Raw genomic sequence first — 16,788 nt, forward strand, 5'->3', positions numbered from 1 at the left:
TCAAAGTTATTATCCGGAAACCATCCATCTTTTGACAAATCTGACAACAACGTGATACCATTATACATTGCAAAACTTTTTGCGGTAGTATAAAAACACAATAATTTGATAAAAATCGTCACCAGAGGGTAATTACTCTAATGAGAAGTTGACTGACTGTGACAATTCCTTATTTGCATAACTTTTCATGCTGATCATTTTTGCAAAATAAAGTTTTTCACTATCTTTTATAGTTTTCTAGATAACAGGCAAACATGGTAAAATTTGTCATTTAAGGGAAATAACTCCTACAAGAAGTCTTCTAATAGTTTTGACGAATAAAAACAATGGTAGAATTTATCATTCTGAACATTTTTGACCGCCAGATTTCCTCTATTTATAACGTTATCAAAAATCATTATAGAGAAAACTTGCATTTCCCCCCCATGTTCTATTTTAAGCCTTGTCGGCAATCTTGCTTCATAGGGTCATTGGACACATTTTTAAAACTAGATACCCCAATTCAAATGATGATTGTGGCCAAGTTGGGTTAAATTTGGGCCAGTAGTTTGACAACAGAAGATTTTTGTAAGTGTTAAGAATGACAATGGTTTCCAAGTGATGAGAAAAGCTCTTTCAGGCGAGGTGAGACAAAAATGGTAAAAATTGTTAGGCAATTACATCTTTCTGCCATGAAACTTACATGTTTTTTCTTTTCTGTCTCTGGAGGTAATTTTTTTTCTGTGTATGTTTTTAAAGATGAATGGCAAATAAAAAGTGAAAGTTGGGTGGAAACTGTTATTTAAGGGCATTGACCTCTTTACTTTAAAAGGAGTATTCCAACATATTTGGTCAAAATGGAGATCATATATGGTAGATAGATTTCAAGATTCTCAATGTTTTTGTCTGATCATTCTTTCTTTACTTAGAACATTCTTCAATTATATAAGACAATTTCTTTCATTTTTTTTACGCCATATAGCACCCAGGTTTGTTGACAGACAGGATCATTTAACCCTTTTTAAAACTAGAGACTCGAAGAAATATGGTTGCTAATTTCTGTGGAAATTGGCCAAGTAGTTTCAGTAGAGAATTCTTTTGTAAATAGTATAGAGAGAAGTCCAAGTGATGGCACTAAATCATACAATTGTCCTTTTGGCAAGTAAGCTTAAAAGGGAAATTCATAGATGAAAATAGGTAATGCACGATCCTTAATGGTTTAGAAAAAAAACCTTTTACTTGTATATCCTATTTCTTGTTTCAACTTATTATTAGTACAAATGTTTTAAGATAAGTATATGCAAAGTATAACTGATAAGAGTTTTTTATTTTGATTGAAGTACATCATCTTTTGAATGCAGTTTTTTAGTAGGTCCCTGAGATGGAATTTCTTTTTTCTGCTCTTCAAACATTTTTAACACTTGTTCTGTAGCTGAAGGTTCTGCTGGTAAGAATCTAGATAGTTCTTCATTAGGGAATGTCTTTCTATTAATCTGTGGATCTTTGAACATAAATGGATGCCATACACCTTGAACGCTAGGTGTGTCCGTGTGCCACTGTTTACGCATCCTCATAATTGGTACTCCTGATCTTGATCTATAGGTTTCTATCCATTTACATATCTGATCTTTGTTCATATTGTCAATACAGAATTTCTCTTTGTACCCATTTACTAGAAGAAGAAAAAACGATATTTTCTTATTAGAACTTAAATTTGTTTTTAGTTTATTGTTTTGTGCATATCAGGCAGTGTGTTTTCTCAGTTGAATTAATATAATTGTTTTACATCTGTCATTAGGGGGCCTTTTACAGTTTACTTTGCTCATTGTTGAAGACTGTACTGTGATATATACAATGTATTTGTAAACTTCTACATCACTTAGTCTCTGGTGGAGAGTTGTCTAATTAGCAATCATACCACATCTTATTATTCTTATATTATCTGAGTTCACTTATGTTGTTCCTTATAGCAGTACTTATAATACAGAACTTTTTTCTATTTGTCATCATACATGTCATATATCTATTCTATTTAATGGGAAGACCTCATTTTGTGTGTCGCTTCTCTTCCTTCCGCAATAAATTTATCATCATGCCTCTGTGTCCTATAGGTACCATTTATAGTCGCATTAGTCATCAATTCTTATGATTATTCAGTTTGGGTTATTTGGGGAGAAAAAACGGAAAAAAAGGCGTCCCAATATTGTTTGCGTCATTAGACCGACTTTTAAGTCATAGACAAGACTTCTTGTTTTTTAACTTTTAAACATATATTTCATTACTCAGGGACAGAACAATTATTTTTCACGTTATTCTGCAAGTATACTATCTATATACATGTAGCTATGATTATACTCCTATAATATATAGAGCCTCTCTGGATAATACATTGTAATATAGCAGTGATCGCCGTGAAGAAGAACTTAGAATTGATAGTTTATAGCAAATACACTTTATTTATAATATAGGTATGCTCATAGTATACAGAAACTGTTAGCAGAAATCATGAAATTTAACAGAAAACAAAAAAATAACGGAAAAAAGGGAGATAGCTCAAAATAATTGTCCTGTCTACAATTACCTATGACTTTTGATACCTTTTCTGAAATACTCCAGGCATAAAATCTTTTAAAAATTTTTTTTTACAACAGTTTACATACTTTCAACATGTTCAACATGTTCAACCAAGCTCTAAATTCCCGCAATTTCGCGGGTGTGTTCATACATGACAGTCTGCACCAAAAACTTTTTCAACTACAAGTCTGAAGACCAATATTCTGACATTTTTCTTATTGGTTCATACAAAGTTTTGCAAAAACTTACTAGTTCGAATGAAATTTTAATAGTCTGGGGCATCAGACTAGTGGCAAACCGTGCAGACTGCATGTTACATGTCATATATATTCATTAATATTAAAAAGCTGCATTTTAACAACAAACAATTTTATCTTTTTAAAAAATGATTTATTGATTATCATGATTATGATAGAGACATGACAGAGCTTTATCTATCATGTCTATAGGGCAACTGTAGAGTGCAAAATGTTTTTTGAAAAAAAGAAGAAAAAAACTAAAATAAAATGTTTTATATCAAGATGAAAAATCTTAATGAAAAACAAATAATCTGTTTAACATGTTTAAGGATCTGCTGAATAATTGGTCATTTGGTGATGTGGTACATAAGTGTTTCTATTTTTTTCATATAGATTAAACCATTGGTTTTACTGTTTGAATTGCTTTACATTAGTAATTTTTCAGGGTCTGATCCAGGATTTTGGAAAGGGGGCGAAGTTTTGAAAGATTGGCGAGCGGAGCGAGGCGAAAAGATTTTCGGACCTTTTTCATTGTTTTTGTGGCTAAAAACATAAAATAAGTATAATATGCACTTTTCAAACGGTTACTGGCGTGGGGCATATATATTTTGTAGTTGCTGTAAAGTGTAAGGGTTGGATATTTTCGATGCTGTATTCTCTCTATTAATTGCCTATCATAAAATGATAGTATGGATCCCAAACTATGAACTGATAAATTTGATGTAGGACTTGTCAATAGAAAATAGACATGGAAAATTCTCGCTGTTTTGTTGTAAGTTAAGTTATCATAACTTCACAGATTTCTTGTTGTAAACAAGATATACGCCGGGGTATTCAATGAAATTTACAATACGACCGGCACAAGTTAAAAAAAGACAAACAAGAAATTTCTTATCAAAATGTTTGGTTGATGTTTCACCCAACAAAATTAAGGGAAGTGAGGGGTTCCAAATCAACCAAAGGCCAAGAATGAGTCTGAAATGACAACGAATTTATGAATGACGGTCGACAAATGGAGACATAAAGGCCACACCCATCAGGCAGGTCGCCGTCTGGTCTTGAAAAAAGTATTTAATATATCAGTTCGGCCAAACAGACATTCCCTTCAGACATGCAAACCCCAGCCACCAAAAAAATGCCCGTTTTTATAATATTCATCATGTTCATTTAATGCTAAATAATTCTGTTGGAAATTTTTGTTTCTAATAGTAACAAGAATGCACACGCTGAAATGTCTCGCCTTCTATACTAATTATTGATATTATGTTGATAGTCCTAAGTATAAAGCTAAGCTTTAATACAACTGTCACATAAACTTAACATTAACCAAGATAACTAAACAAAGACCAATGAACCTTGAAAATGAGGTCAAGGTCAGATGAACTATGCCAGGCAGACATGTACAGCTAACAATGCTTCTATACAACATATATAGTTGACCTATTACTTATAGTTTAAGAAAAATAGACCAAAACACAAAAACTTAAAACACTGTGCAATGAACCGTGAAAATGAGGTCACGGTCAAATAAAACCTGCGCGACTGACATAAAGATCATAAAATATTTCCATACACCAAATATAGATGACCTATGGCATATAGTATTAGATAAAAAGACCAAAACTCAAAAACTTAACTTTGACCACTGAACCATGAAAATGAGGTCAAGGTCACATGAAATCTGCCCGCTAGATAGGTACACCTTACAATCATTCCATACAACAAATATAGTAGACCTATTGCATATAGTATGAGAAAAACAGACCAAAACACAAAAAATTAACTATAACCACTGAACCATGAAAATGAGGTCAAGGTCAGATGACACCTGCCAGTTGGATATGTACACCTTACAGTCCTTCCATACACCGAATATACTAGCCCTATTGCTTGTAGTATCTGAGATATGGACTTGACCACCAAAACTTAACCTTGTTCACTGATGCATGAAATGAGGTCGAGGTCAAGTGAAAACTGTCTGACAGACATGAGGACCTTTCAAGGTACGCACATATAAAATATAGTTATCCTATTACTTATAATAAGAGAGAATTCAACATTACAAAAAATCTGAACTTTTTCAAGTGGTCACTGAACCATGAAAATGAGGTCAAGGACATTGGACATGTGACTGACGGAAACTTCGTAACATGAGGTATCTATATACAAAGTATGAAGCATCCAGGTCTTCCACCTTCTAAAATATAAAGCTTTTAAGAAGTTAGCTAACACCGCCGCCGCCGCCGCCGGATCACTATCCCTATGTCGAGCTTTCTGCAACAAAAGTTGCAGGCTCGACAAAAACAGTGGACATGATTATTGTTGTCAATCCAGCTATGTTATTTTAAAATTGGCTGGGGCATTTGGTGTTAAACATGTTTTCGTAGGTAAATAATATTGCCGTGAAACTTTTATTCATGCGAGTGTAATAGTCTATAGATTAGTTGGTGGAATAGTGAAATAGAAGTTAATACGTTCTTGCTCAATCCTGTGTTGCTTTGAAGGTGTCATGATTGCCATCCTCAGCCTAAGTAATGTGTTACTGTTATTTGAATTTCAAAATGACTAAGCGACGTTTTTTTCGACGCACTGTTCAACTCCACCATTGAGAATTACATGACTTTGACAATCAGTAAATTCCAGTGAAAAATATCTTTATAAGTAAAGAATTGTCGCATAAAAATTAAATACTACAGTACACGGGAAATGGCAAAGTTCACGAAGTCTAGTCTGATTAATCATTTTACCAAAAAAAAAAAAAAAAAGCCCGAGCAAAGGGGGGGCGTACGCCCTCTACGCCCCCCTCTGGATCCGCCACTGTTTTTGGGCCATTGATAGCTTGGTGATTGGTGTGAAGCTCTATGTTAAAGGCTGTACTTCATGTACTTTGACTTATTATAGTTTAATTTCTACACATTGTGACTTGAATTGAGAGTTGTCACATTGGCACTCATACCCCATCTTCTTATTTCTTATTTCTCTTACATGTAACTTAAGTAACTGATTTTTCAAAGTGACAAATACATGTATATATATACATTTGACTGTAAGAATCTTTGTCTATGTTAAGCTGTTTTTGTTGAATATTATTGTAATTGCATCAGCACATTTATTCATGTTGAGAACTTGAAGACATATTTTATTTAAGATTATGACAAGGTAACATGTATTCTGCTGATTTTACTAGTCATGCTAGTATTCAGGCATTAAACATTTTGTTAAACTGCTATTTCATTTTTAAAGTTTACTGCAGTTATTAATGACTAATACAAAATACAACTTGTGCATTAGACTGATGAACAGATAATTAATATTTAGGTTTAATAGGTAAAATGTAAGGTGTCATTTAAATATCCTTTCATCATTCCACTTTGTGGTTTATTGGAAGTTCATTGAGAAATACATTTACGATATGTATCAGTCACATTTTATGTTTAATAGTACAGAAATTTACATAAAAAGATATGTGTAAATCAATTTTGTTTCCCACTTTACCTACACCATGTACATGTTAAACAAACTTACAGTATTCTGCATACATGTAGGCAGGTTGCCGTCTCTTAGGTTGAAGGTATACAACAACTCCAGGATTATTGTTGGTGAAATCTAGCAGATGGTTTTCAACAAAGTCCCTATAAACATGATAAAGATATGAAAATATCAACATGATCAATATCAATGCAATGGTTTGAATTTGAATTATAATTAAGCATGTTCAGTTTAATAACACAAACAAGTCCAATTGACTTACATTTGTGTGATTTTTTTAGTATGACATTATATGTCTGCGCAGCAATATGTCATGTCAAAATTATGTAAACAAAAATTATCTGGTGATTACCTGAGTTTTTACATGTAATCCAATCCTGAGATACAATGATAAGTTTGTTGTCTATCATACATGTATTTGTTTTTTTCTGGACAAGAGCATTCAAAGTATACAGTCAATGAGTCATGAATAAAATACAGTCATCATGGTCATTGACAGTGACAGCATGAATGTACATCGTCACATGATGTACATAATAACTCCAGGAACCATAACATGGTTGACCGTTCCCTTACGTTTTTTTACCATTTTTACTGAGATATCACACATATTCTTAAAATACATGATAAATAATTTTTATGCTTGTACTCTAGGGATTTCTGATAACATGGATAACACTGTTAATACATTTTGTTTCTTTATTAGGCAGGACTGTCCACATTAATGGATGACATTTTGACAAACTGAATACATTATTTTCTTCAACTCAGTAGGTTTTTTATCTGCATCTCTGTTATCATATATACATGTACATGTGTATATACTTGTATGAAATTAATAACATCATGAATATTGTTACCCAGGTTTACTAAATGACTAACTTGTAAATTTACAGCTGTCATGAAAATTGGGTGCCAATCTAACCAGAGAGCATGAATTTATTACAAAATTGCTTGTCTCCGCCAGCATGACCAGGACCTCTGTGTTACAGTGCAGCGCATTAGCCGACTGAGCTAAAGAAGTACTTCCTTACATGTAGCTCATCCGCTTATGGCTGACTAAGTATCTACTACATTTCTCCAAGGGAAGCGCTCCTGTCACCCATGTACATACCTCAATAATATGGGGACAAAGTCCCCAATAACAGTAGAAAAATCAATAAAAAAAAAAAAAAAAAAAAAATCGGGAAAATTTTCCTGAAATTTTCATTGTACTAATGAACTCAAAATCGTTCAATTTTTTGGATGTCATGTTTTGAATTCCCGCATCTGCGCAGAAATCTACAATGTACTTCCTTTTTCCGGTCTAGTTTGTATGAAACTTTGAGTAAATTATATATATTTATCAGTCTAGTATAAAATAGGAAGGAACGCAATATCAATTTCATTTTTAATAATTCCCTGATATGAAAAAACGCTACCTGATGATAGCGTTTCTTTGTTTACATTGCATATGACGTCATAACTTAAATAACGTCACAACTAAAATCCCTAACAACAAAACCAAAATCAGAAACGTTACGGTATTTCCGTTTCTTTTTTTTAACAAATATTTAAGTTACAAAAAAATAATTCATACAGACTTCGTCCCCATTTACAGGTAATGCCTGCCTCATATTAATTTAAAATGAAAGAAGTGCCTGTGCATGCAATTCATAATTTTTATGTTGTCAAATAACTGGACGATTTAACTGTTTAACCAGGTGCCGAAGTGACTGTAGAGAAATTGTAGACTGTAGAATTCTCAAATATTGGAAAAAGCTTTGTTTCATACATGTTATCATGATCATAAACTGTTATGTTGATGTAGGCAGAGACATGTAATACAATAAAATTTGCATTATATGTCTCTGATGTAGGATATAATTTTATATATACCTGACGCCCCTACTGGTGCCAGCTGTTTTGCAAAATGTTAGTTTCACTCGTTGAAGCTGACAAACATATCGACCTATTCCATTCTGCACTACATTTTTAACAAACGTGCTTGGCATAGACTTTTTAGACATTTTTTATATTTTCAAGTTCAACCAAACCCCAACCAAAATTCTACCGGAAATACATTCAAACGCAAAACAGTTTACTCATGATCGGTGTGACTATGTTTAATTTCCGATGTGCGATCAAAAGTGCTTGGCTCGTATTCATAAATGATAAAGGCTTAGCTACTTCATATATTAAGATCCTACGATACATTAGTATTGAGATTAAATACCTTAACTTAAGAGATATTTTGCACCCAATGTTAGGTATGAATTTCTTGAGATTATTTATATTAACAGAGACATATGTGACAAGACTGAAGAGTATTATATGTCTCTGATATGTAAGGGCATACGATACAGTTACAGGGAAGGTAATGACGTTGCTAACGTAAAATGTTATTTTCGCGACGTCAAACTATGACATATCGGGAAAAGATGCATTTTTCGACTGATTTTTATCATTTAAACTTATTTAATTTGAAAACGAGTGCATGGACCCCTATTTATTAAAACAGCAATTTGTTTCATTTTGCAAGGAGATAATGTGACCCAAATTTTATAAAACTGTAAATAGCGCATTTTTTTTAATTTTAATAAACATGCAGCAAAAAATGACGTTTTTTCCTCTATTCATGAACATTTGATAAATATAGAGTTATTTCGGAATAAAAATTGCATAATTTTTAATGATACTTACAAAATACAGAAATTACCGATTATTTAACAAAAATTTTATAAAACTGTAAATAGCGCATTTTTTTTAATTTTAATAAACATGCAGCAAAAAATGACGTTTTTTCCTCTATTCATGAACATTTGATAAATATAGAGTTATTTCGGAATAAAAATTGCATAATTTTTAATGATACTTACAAAATACAGAAATTACCGATTATTTAACAAAAAACAATTTGTGTTTATCTTTTAAAGCAGTTACGTCGTTCTTTCGAAAAAGAAAATACGGACACAAATCTGAATTTTGAGCAAATATACAAAATTTCGACCTTATTTTACTCAAAAAGTAGCACATGAAGGTATATTTTTTTATGACATATTTGATTTAATCAGGTAAAAAATAGCCTATATGCAAATTTTCATGAACTTGTAAATACAGGTTCAAAACTGTATCGTATGCCCTTAACAAGAAAAGCTGATGTGGTTTTCAGATGATTTTTTGCCTTAAATGTCTTCGTGAGAAAACTTCCTTAACGAAACATCTATGATATCAGTATGTACTTTTCTAACTTTCAAAAACAACAAACAACAACCTCCATAACTAAAACTGATCATCGAGTAAAGACAGCTATAACAAATATTAATAATTGCACAGAATACTCAAATTTCAGAAAATGTATAGCAGAGATAAACAGAACAAAAATTCTCCTGATATATCCTATATTTAGAAAAGTGATTGTTTTTATGTAACGTTTGGGTGATTTTTTGCTTCTAACATATTTTGTCAAACATTGTCATATTAAAAATGGTTCCGAAAATTTACTTTCTGCCTAAACTAAGAGATAACTTTATAGGAAATGTAATGTAAAACAAGGTATATAATATACAAGGTTACTGATATTGTAACCCGGACTGTAACCTCGTATTTGTGCGCATGCGCGACCGGAACTGGGCGGATCCGGTAATTTCTACTTTCATTTTATGAAAAAAATCTTCTATGTGGAGATAGATTTGTGTTAGGACTTAAACTTGAAACCTGGCATGCTGGTGAAAAATGTAACAAATCTTGTAAAACGAGAGTGGTTTGATGTTAATGGTAATTTTTCATACACCTTATCAGGGGCGAATCCAGCCATTTAAAAAGGGGGGGGGTCCAACTATATGTCCCCATTCCAATGCATTGATCGTAAAAAAAAAAGGGGGGATCCAACCCCCCCTTGGATCCGCCACTGCACCTTATCACTATGTGTCCGCCATTACTGGATATCACACAGGTTGTAGTAAAATTTTGAAGTAAAAAAAAATATCTGAAGTCACAAAAGAAAAATTATTGTTATGATTGTTGTATTCGTCAAAAGTTCTATGCAGTCGGGTCAGCCGGGGTTACCAATAATTAAGGTGTATTCAATATGATAGATAATTGCTATATATCTAGGACCTCACTTGATTTATCTCTTATGTCACTTTATGGTATTGGTCGAGGGTGATCCGGCATGTGATACGGATTTTGCCATGTTTTATACGGTAGGCACTTAAAGTTAACCATCGAGGGACGTTAACTACCGAGGGTAGTAATGAATATTCATCTTTACCGGATGATTGACAGCGATGTAAATAAAATCATGAGAGTGATTACCGTGTATCAACGTCATATCAAATTAATTCAATTTAATTGTTAGAAATACTGTTTTCTGTTGAAAATTAAAAAATAAATAAAATTGAATGGAATGGAATGGAATTGAGCTATGTACAATACAGTAAATATTAGCAATTAGAATTAGACGGTAGACAAGCATATTTTGCCTATTGATTCTTTTTTGCATGCCTATTTGGTTATATTATAATGCACTAATTGTTTTGATACTGTTTAATGTTTAAATAAGACCTATATGTGAACCATTTATGCACTTTTAATATAAAGATCAGATTCACACAGGCTCATACAGTTCGAGCTAACTATTTTATGTACGAGAGCTATTACTAATGTAACGGTGATGCTGAGATAATCTCCCTTTGCTAGAATTATGGGATGACGCAAAATGAACTATATCACTGTGCAAGAACGGAATAGCAAAGTGAATATATAAATCAAACTGTATTGGGATGATTTGGTAAACGTTTATCCAACTTACTGGATATTTTATGAAAGATTTTGCCATTTGTATAGAGGAATTATACCTTTTCAAATAAACTTGGGAGAATAATACACTAATTATAGAATATTTACAACCTTAAACGAACTAATCTCGTCAAATATACATCAAATTCATAGTGTTTGAATGTAAATTTGTTGCGTGCAATTATTAAATATTTAATGCGATGAGTGTCATTATAGCCTGAAATGAGATTTTGATTACAACGATTAACAAAAAATCCTGATTATTCAAACGCATTACTTCAAAATGCGAGTCTTAATTATTGTCGCAATAATAAAAACCTCTCATTAATTTCTGAATTTACAGACATCTATACCGTCAGCGTACCGTGATCTTTAAAGGTTTTTTTATAGTTAATTCCGGTGTCACTTTGTCTCTTTTAGAGAGTTGTCTCATTGGCAATCATGCCATATCTTCTTTTTTTATATAATAAAACAAAAACGTGAACGACTTTACATTATCAATTAAAATGCATCCTAGTCGTGACGGAGACAGAGTCAAATGAACAAATGGACTAGATGAAACTGAACGAAAAAAAGAAAGAAAATACCAATTTGATCTGATAGGGGTGAATTCTATTCTTTATTCAAACTCGAGTTTGGTTTGGAAACGTATCTATTGCGATTATTACCCAAGGACAGATATTACATATCTAAACTTCGATGCTCGAATTTGAAGTTACCTATTGAGACGGGTAGATGGGCGGGGATCGCGAGGGAAAATAGAATATGTACATTATGTAATGAGGGAATAGGGGATGAGTTTCATATATTGTTTACCTGTAAAAATGCTGCTGTTTCTGCTCTTAGATCAAAGTTTGTACCAAATTACTATGTAATGAATCCAAGCAAGAAGAAATTCACTGGCTTGTTGTCTATATGTAACGTACAAGTTCAAAGGAAATTATCAATTTTCGTGAAGAAAATTATAAAATACTTAATCTAATTATACCAATTGTCTTTTAAAATATACTATGTATTTGTGTTTCGTTTGTCCTGTCTCGCTATGTATTATCTTAATATGGTTGTATATATTATTGTCCTCTTGTACACAAGTATGTGTCTGAGGTTATGAATAAAATCTTGAAATCTTGATACGAGAAAAGATTATATTTGCTTCGGCTTTTTCCATTTGCGCCAATCTGCACTTAATTAGCGCCTATTTTTTTTATTTCTTTGCGCCAAATTTATTTTCTTCATTTGCACAAATTAACAGGTAAACACAAGTCATGAGGCATATAAGATGTATAGAATTTATGTATATAATAACAAAAATATTCCTTCTGGCCTTTTGCCACCTGCCACTTGCTCACACGTGACGGGGAGGAGGAGGGGGATTGAAAGCAGGATAAGTTTATTGCAAGTGTACATCACACTTGAAGTAGCACTTTATAAAATAAGATTGTAACAGTTTGACATAAAAAGCACATTTACATATGCACAAATCTTTTTTAACTGAGTATTGTCATGCAACACTTCTGTTGAACTGCAACCTTGTGATATCTTCCCTACAATAAAGCATCCCCTTTTTTATTAAAATTTTTATAAGTTAAAGCCTGTTCTTTTCTTTATGGCATCGGTTCCATATATGAAAGTAAATGTTCGGGTACCAGAAGTGTGATTAAATGATGATACCCATGAGCTCAACATGTGTCTATATACACATTTATCTATATTGTAGCTTGTGTTCATTGAATTGCTGCGTTTGGTTAAACAAGTTTAATTTTATCATCTAAATTTATCAGACCTAACCTTTCGAATCAATTTGGCGCAAATTAAAAAATGTCAATGTGCGCAAATGAAAAAAAATATGCTTTTTCAAAATTGGCGTAATTGTCATACGTACATTCACCGATCACATATTACTGGTTAGATTACAAAATAATATATTATTTAGATTAAGAAGTACTTTAAGAAATTGATTGATTGTTGTTTGCCATCAGTACAGCCGCAAATATTTCAGACAAGTTCAGGGAGAAAACTAAATAATGAATACAATAGGGAATGTTACTGGTCAAATAAATGTCATCGGTCATTCAGAGTGAAGTATAGATACGAAACTTTGGACTGTCGATTGAAAATAGTTTGTTTTGATAACAACCGCCGGTAGGTATAGACAAATACGGTTGATAGACGGTATATAGGAGCACTAAATTCTATGTTAACCACCGACAGTAGGTATAAAGAAATACCATTGAAAGAACGTATATAAAGGAGCACTATATTTTACGTTAACCACCAACGGTAGGTATAAAGAAATACTGTTAATAGACGGTATATAGGAGCAATATATTGTATGTTAACCACCGACGGTAGGTAAATTCAGATACTTTTGACAGACGGTATATATGAGCACTATATAATACGGACCATATAATACGTTATATTGACCATCGACGGTAGGTATAAATGAAAACTGTTGATAGACGGTTTATAGGAACACTTTATTGTATGTTAACCACCGACAGTATGTATAGACACATAATTTTAATAGACAGTACTATATTTTACGTTAACCACCGACGGTAGGTATAGACAAATACTTTTAATATACGGTATATAGGAGTACTGTATTGCTTGTTAACCACCGATGGTAGGTATAAACAGGTACTGTTGATATACGGTATGTAGGAGTACTATATGTCATGTTAACCACCGACGGTAGGTATAGAATAATACTGTTGATGGACAGTATATAGGAGGACTATATTGCATGTTAACCACCGACGATAGGTATAGACAAATACTGTTGATATACGGTATATAGGTGCACTGTATTGCATGTTAACCACCGACGGTGGGTATGAAAACAGGTTAGAAACATAGTGTTGATAGACGGTATATAGGAGCACTATATTGCATGTTAACCACCGATGGTAGGTTTAGAAAAATACTGATAATAGACGGTATATAGGTGCACTGTATTATATGTTAACCACCGACGGTAGGTAGAGAAAAATAGTATTGATAGACGGTATATAGGAGTACTGTAATGCTTGTTAACCACCGATGGTAGGTATAGACAGGTACTGTTGATATACGGTATATAGGAGTACTGTATGGCATGTTAACCAGCGACGGTAGGTACAGACAAATACTGTTGATAGACGATATATAGGAGTACTGTATGGCATGTTAACCACCAACGGTAGGTATAGACAAATACTGTTGATAGACAGTATATAGGAGGACTATATTGCATGTTAACCACCAACAGTAGGTATAGACTAAAACTCTTGATATACGGTATATAGGAGCACTATATTGTATGTTAACCACCGACGGTAGGTATAGAAAAATACTGTTGATAGACGGTATATACACATGTAGGAGCACTATATTGTATGTTAATCACCGACGGTAGGTATAGACAACTACTGGTGATAGACGGTATATAGGAGAACTTTATGTTATGTTAACTACCGACAGTAGGTATAGACAAATACTGGTGATAGACGGTATATAGGAGCACTACATTGTATGTTAACCACCGACGGTAGGTATAGACAAATACTGGTGATAGACGGTATATAGGAGCACTATATTGTATGTTAACCACCGACGGTAGGTATAGACAAATACTGTTGATTGACGGTATATAGGTGCACTATATTGTATGTTACCATCCGACAGTAGGTATAGACAATTACTGTTGATAGACGGTATATAGGAACACTATATTGTATGTTAACTACCGACAGTAGGTATAGACAAATGCTGGTGATAGACGGTATATAGGAGCACTATATTGTATGTTAACTACCGACAGTAGGTATAGACAAATACTGTTGATAGACTGTATATAGGAGCACTATATTGTATGTTAACTACCGACAGTAGGTATAGACAAATATTGTATGTTAACTACCGACAGTAGGTATAGACAAATACTGTTGATAGACGGTTTATAGGAGCACTATATTGTATGTTAACCACCGACGGTAGGTATAGACAAATACTGTTGATAGACGGTATATAGGAGCACTATATTGTATGTTAACTACCCACAGTAGGTATAGACTAATACTGTTGATAGACGTTATATAGGAGCACTACATTGTACGTTAACTACCAACAGTAGGTATAGACTAAAACTCTTGATAGACGGTATATAGGAGCACTATATTGTATGTTAACCACCGACGGTAGATATAAACAAATACTGTTGATAGACGGTATATAGGAGCACTATATTGTATGTTAACTACCGACAGTAGGTATAGACACATACTGTTGATAGACGGTATATAGGAGCACTATATTGTATGTTAACTACCAACAGTAGGTGTAGACTAAAACTCTTGATAGACGGTATATATAATAGCACTATATCGTATGTTAATCATCAACGGTAGGTATAGACAAATACTGTTGATAGACAGTATATAGGAGCACTATATTGTATGTTAACTACCGACAGTAGGTATAGACAAATACTGTTGATAGACTGTATATAGGAGCACTATATTGTATGTTAACTACCGACGGTAGGTATAGATAAATACTGTTGGTAGACGGTATATAGGAGCACTATATCGCATGTTAACTACCGACGGTAGGTTTAGAAGAAAAAAAAATAATAGACGGTATATAGGAGCATTTTATTGCATGTTAATCACCGACGGTAGGTATAGATAAATTCTGTTGATAGACGGTATATAGGAGTACTATATTGCATGTTAATCACCGACGGTAGGTATAGACAACTGTCAATAGACTGTGTAATGGAGCACTGTATTGTATGTTAACTACCGACGGTAAGTATAGATAAATACTGTTGGTAGACGGTATATAGGAGCACTATATTGCATGTTAACTACCGACGGTAGGTTTAGAAAAAAAATTAATAATAGACGGTATATAGGAGCATTTTATTGCATGTTAATAACCGACGGTAGGTATTGATAAATACTGTTGATATACGGTGAATAGGAGTACTGTATTGCATGTTAACCACCGACGGTAGGTATAGATAAATACTGTTGGTAGACGGTATACAGGAGCACTATATCGCATGTTAACTACCAACGGTAGGTTTAGAAAAAAATATAATAGACGGTATATAGGAGCACTATATTGTATGTTAACTACCGACAGTAGGTATAGACAAATACTGGTGATAGACGGTATATAGGAGCACTATATTGTATGTTAACTACCGACAGTAGGTATAGACAAATACTGTTGATAGACTGTATATAGGAGCACTATATTGTATGTTAACTACCGACGGTAGGTATAGATAAATACTGTTTGTAGACGGTATATAGGAGCACCATATCGCATGTTAACTACCGACGGTAGGTTTAGAAAAAAAATTGATAATAGATATATAGGAGCATTTTATTGCATGTTAATCACCGACGGTAGGTATAGATAAATTCTGTTGATAGACGGTATATAGGAGCACTATATTGCATGTTAATCACCGACGGTAGGTATAGACAAATACTGTTGATTGACGGTATATAGGAGCACTGTATTGTATGTTAACCACCGACGGTAGGTACAGACAAATACTGTTGATATACGGTGTATAGGAGCACTATACTGTATGTTAACTACCGACAGTAGGTATAGACAAATACTCTTGATAGACGGTATATAGGAGCTCTATATTGTATGTTAACTACCGACGGTAGGTATAGACACATACTGTTGATAGACGGTATATAGGAGCACTATATTGTAT

At 33.2% G+C, this 16,788-nt stretch overlaps 1 protein-coding gene and 1 long non-coding RNA gene across 3 annotated transcripts in view; one reads left to right on the forward strand and one right to left on the reverse strand.

The window, feature by feature from the left end:
- Window positions 1-1,285: 1,285 nt before the first annotated feature.
- LOC139519476 (large ribosomal subunit protein mL43-like) lies at window positions 1,286-8,418 on the reverse strand. Its single transcript, XM_071311586.1, has 3 exons — window positions 8,160-8,418; window positions 6,318-6,424; window positions 1,286-1,651 (listed from the first exon to the last, which is right to left on the reverse strand). Exons 1-3 carry the CDS (start codon window positions 8,288-8,290, stop codon window positions 1,305-1,307), a joined length of 585 nt encoding a protein of 194 aa, XP_071167687.1. The 5' UTR covers window positions 8,291-8,418; the 3' UTR covers window positions 1,286-1,304.
- Window positions 8,419-9,956: 1,538 nt separating this feature from the next.
- The window catches only part of LOC139518419 (uncharacterized), a 41,414-nt gene continuing 34,582 nt past the window's right edge, over window positions 9,957-16,788 (forward strand). For both annotated transcript variants that reach the window (XR_011663339.1, XR_011663340.1), the window contains exon 1: window positions 9,957-10,037. This is a non-coding gene — a long non-coding RNA (uncharacterized lncRNA). The remainder of the gene's footprint in view (window positions 10,038-16,788) is intronic.

This window comes from Mytilus edulis, chromosome 4 (genome assembly GCF_963676685.1).
Source record: "Mytilus edulis chromosome 4, xbMytEdul2.2, whole genome shotgun sequence".
Lineage (NCBI taxonomy): Eukaryota > Metazoa > Mollusca > Bivalvia > Mytilida > Mytilidae > Mytilus > Mytilus edulis.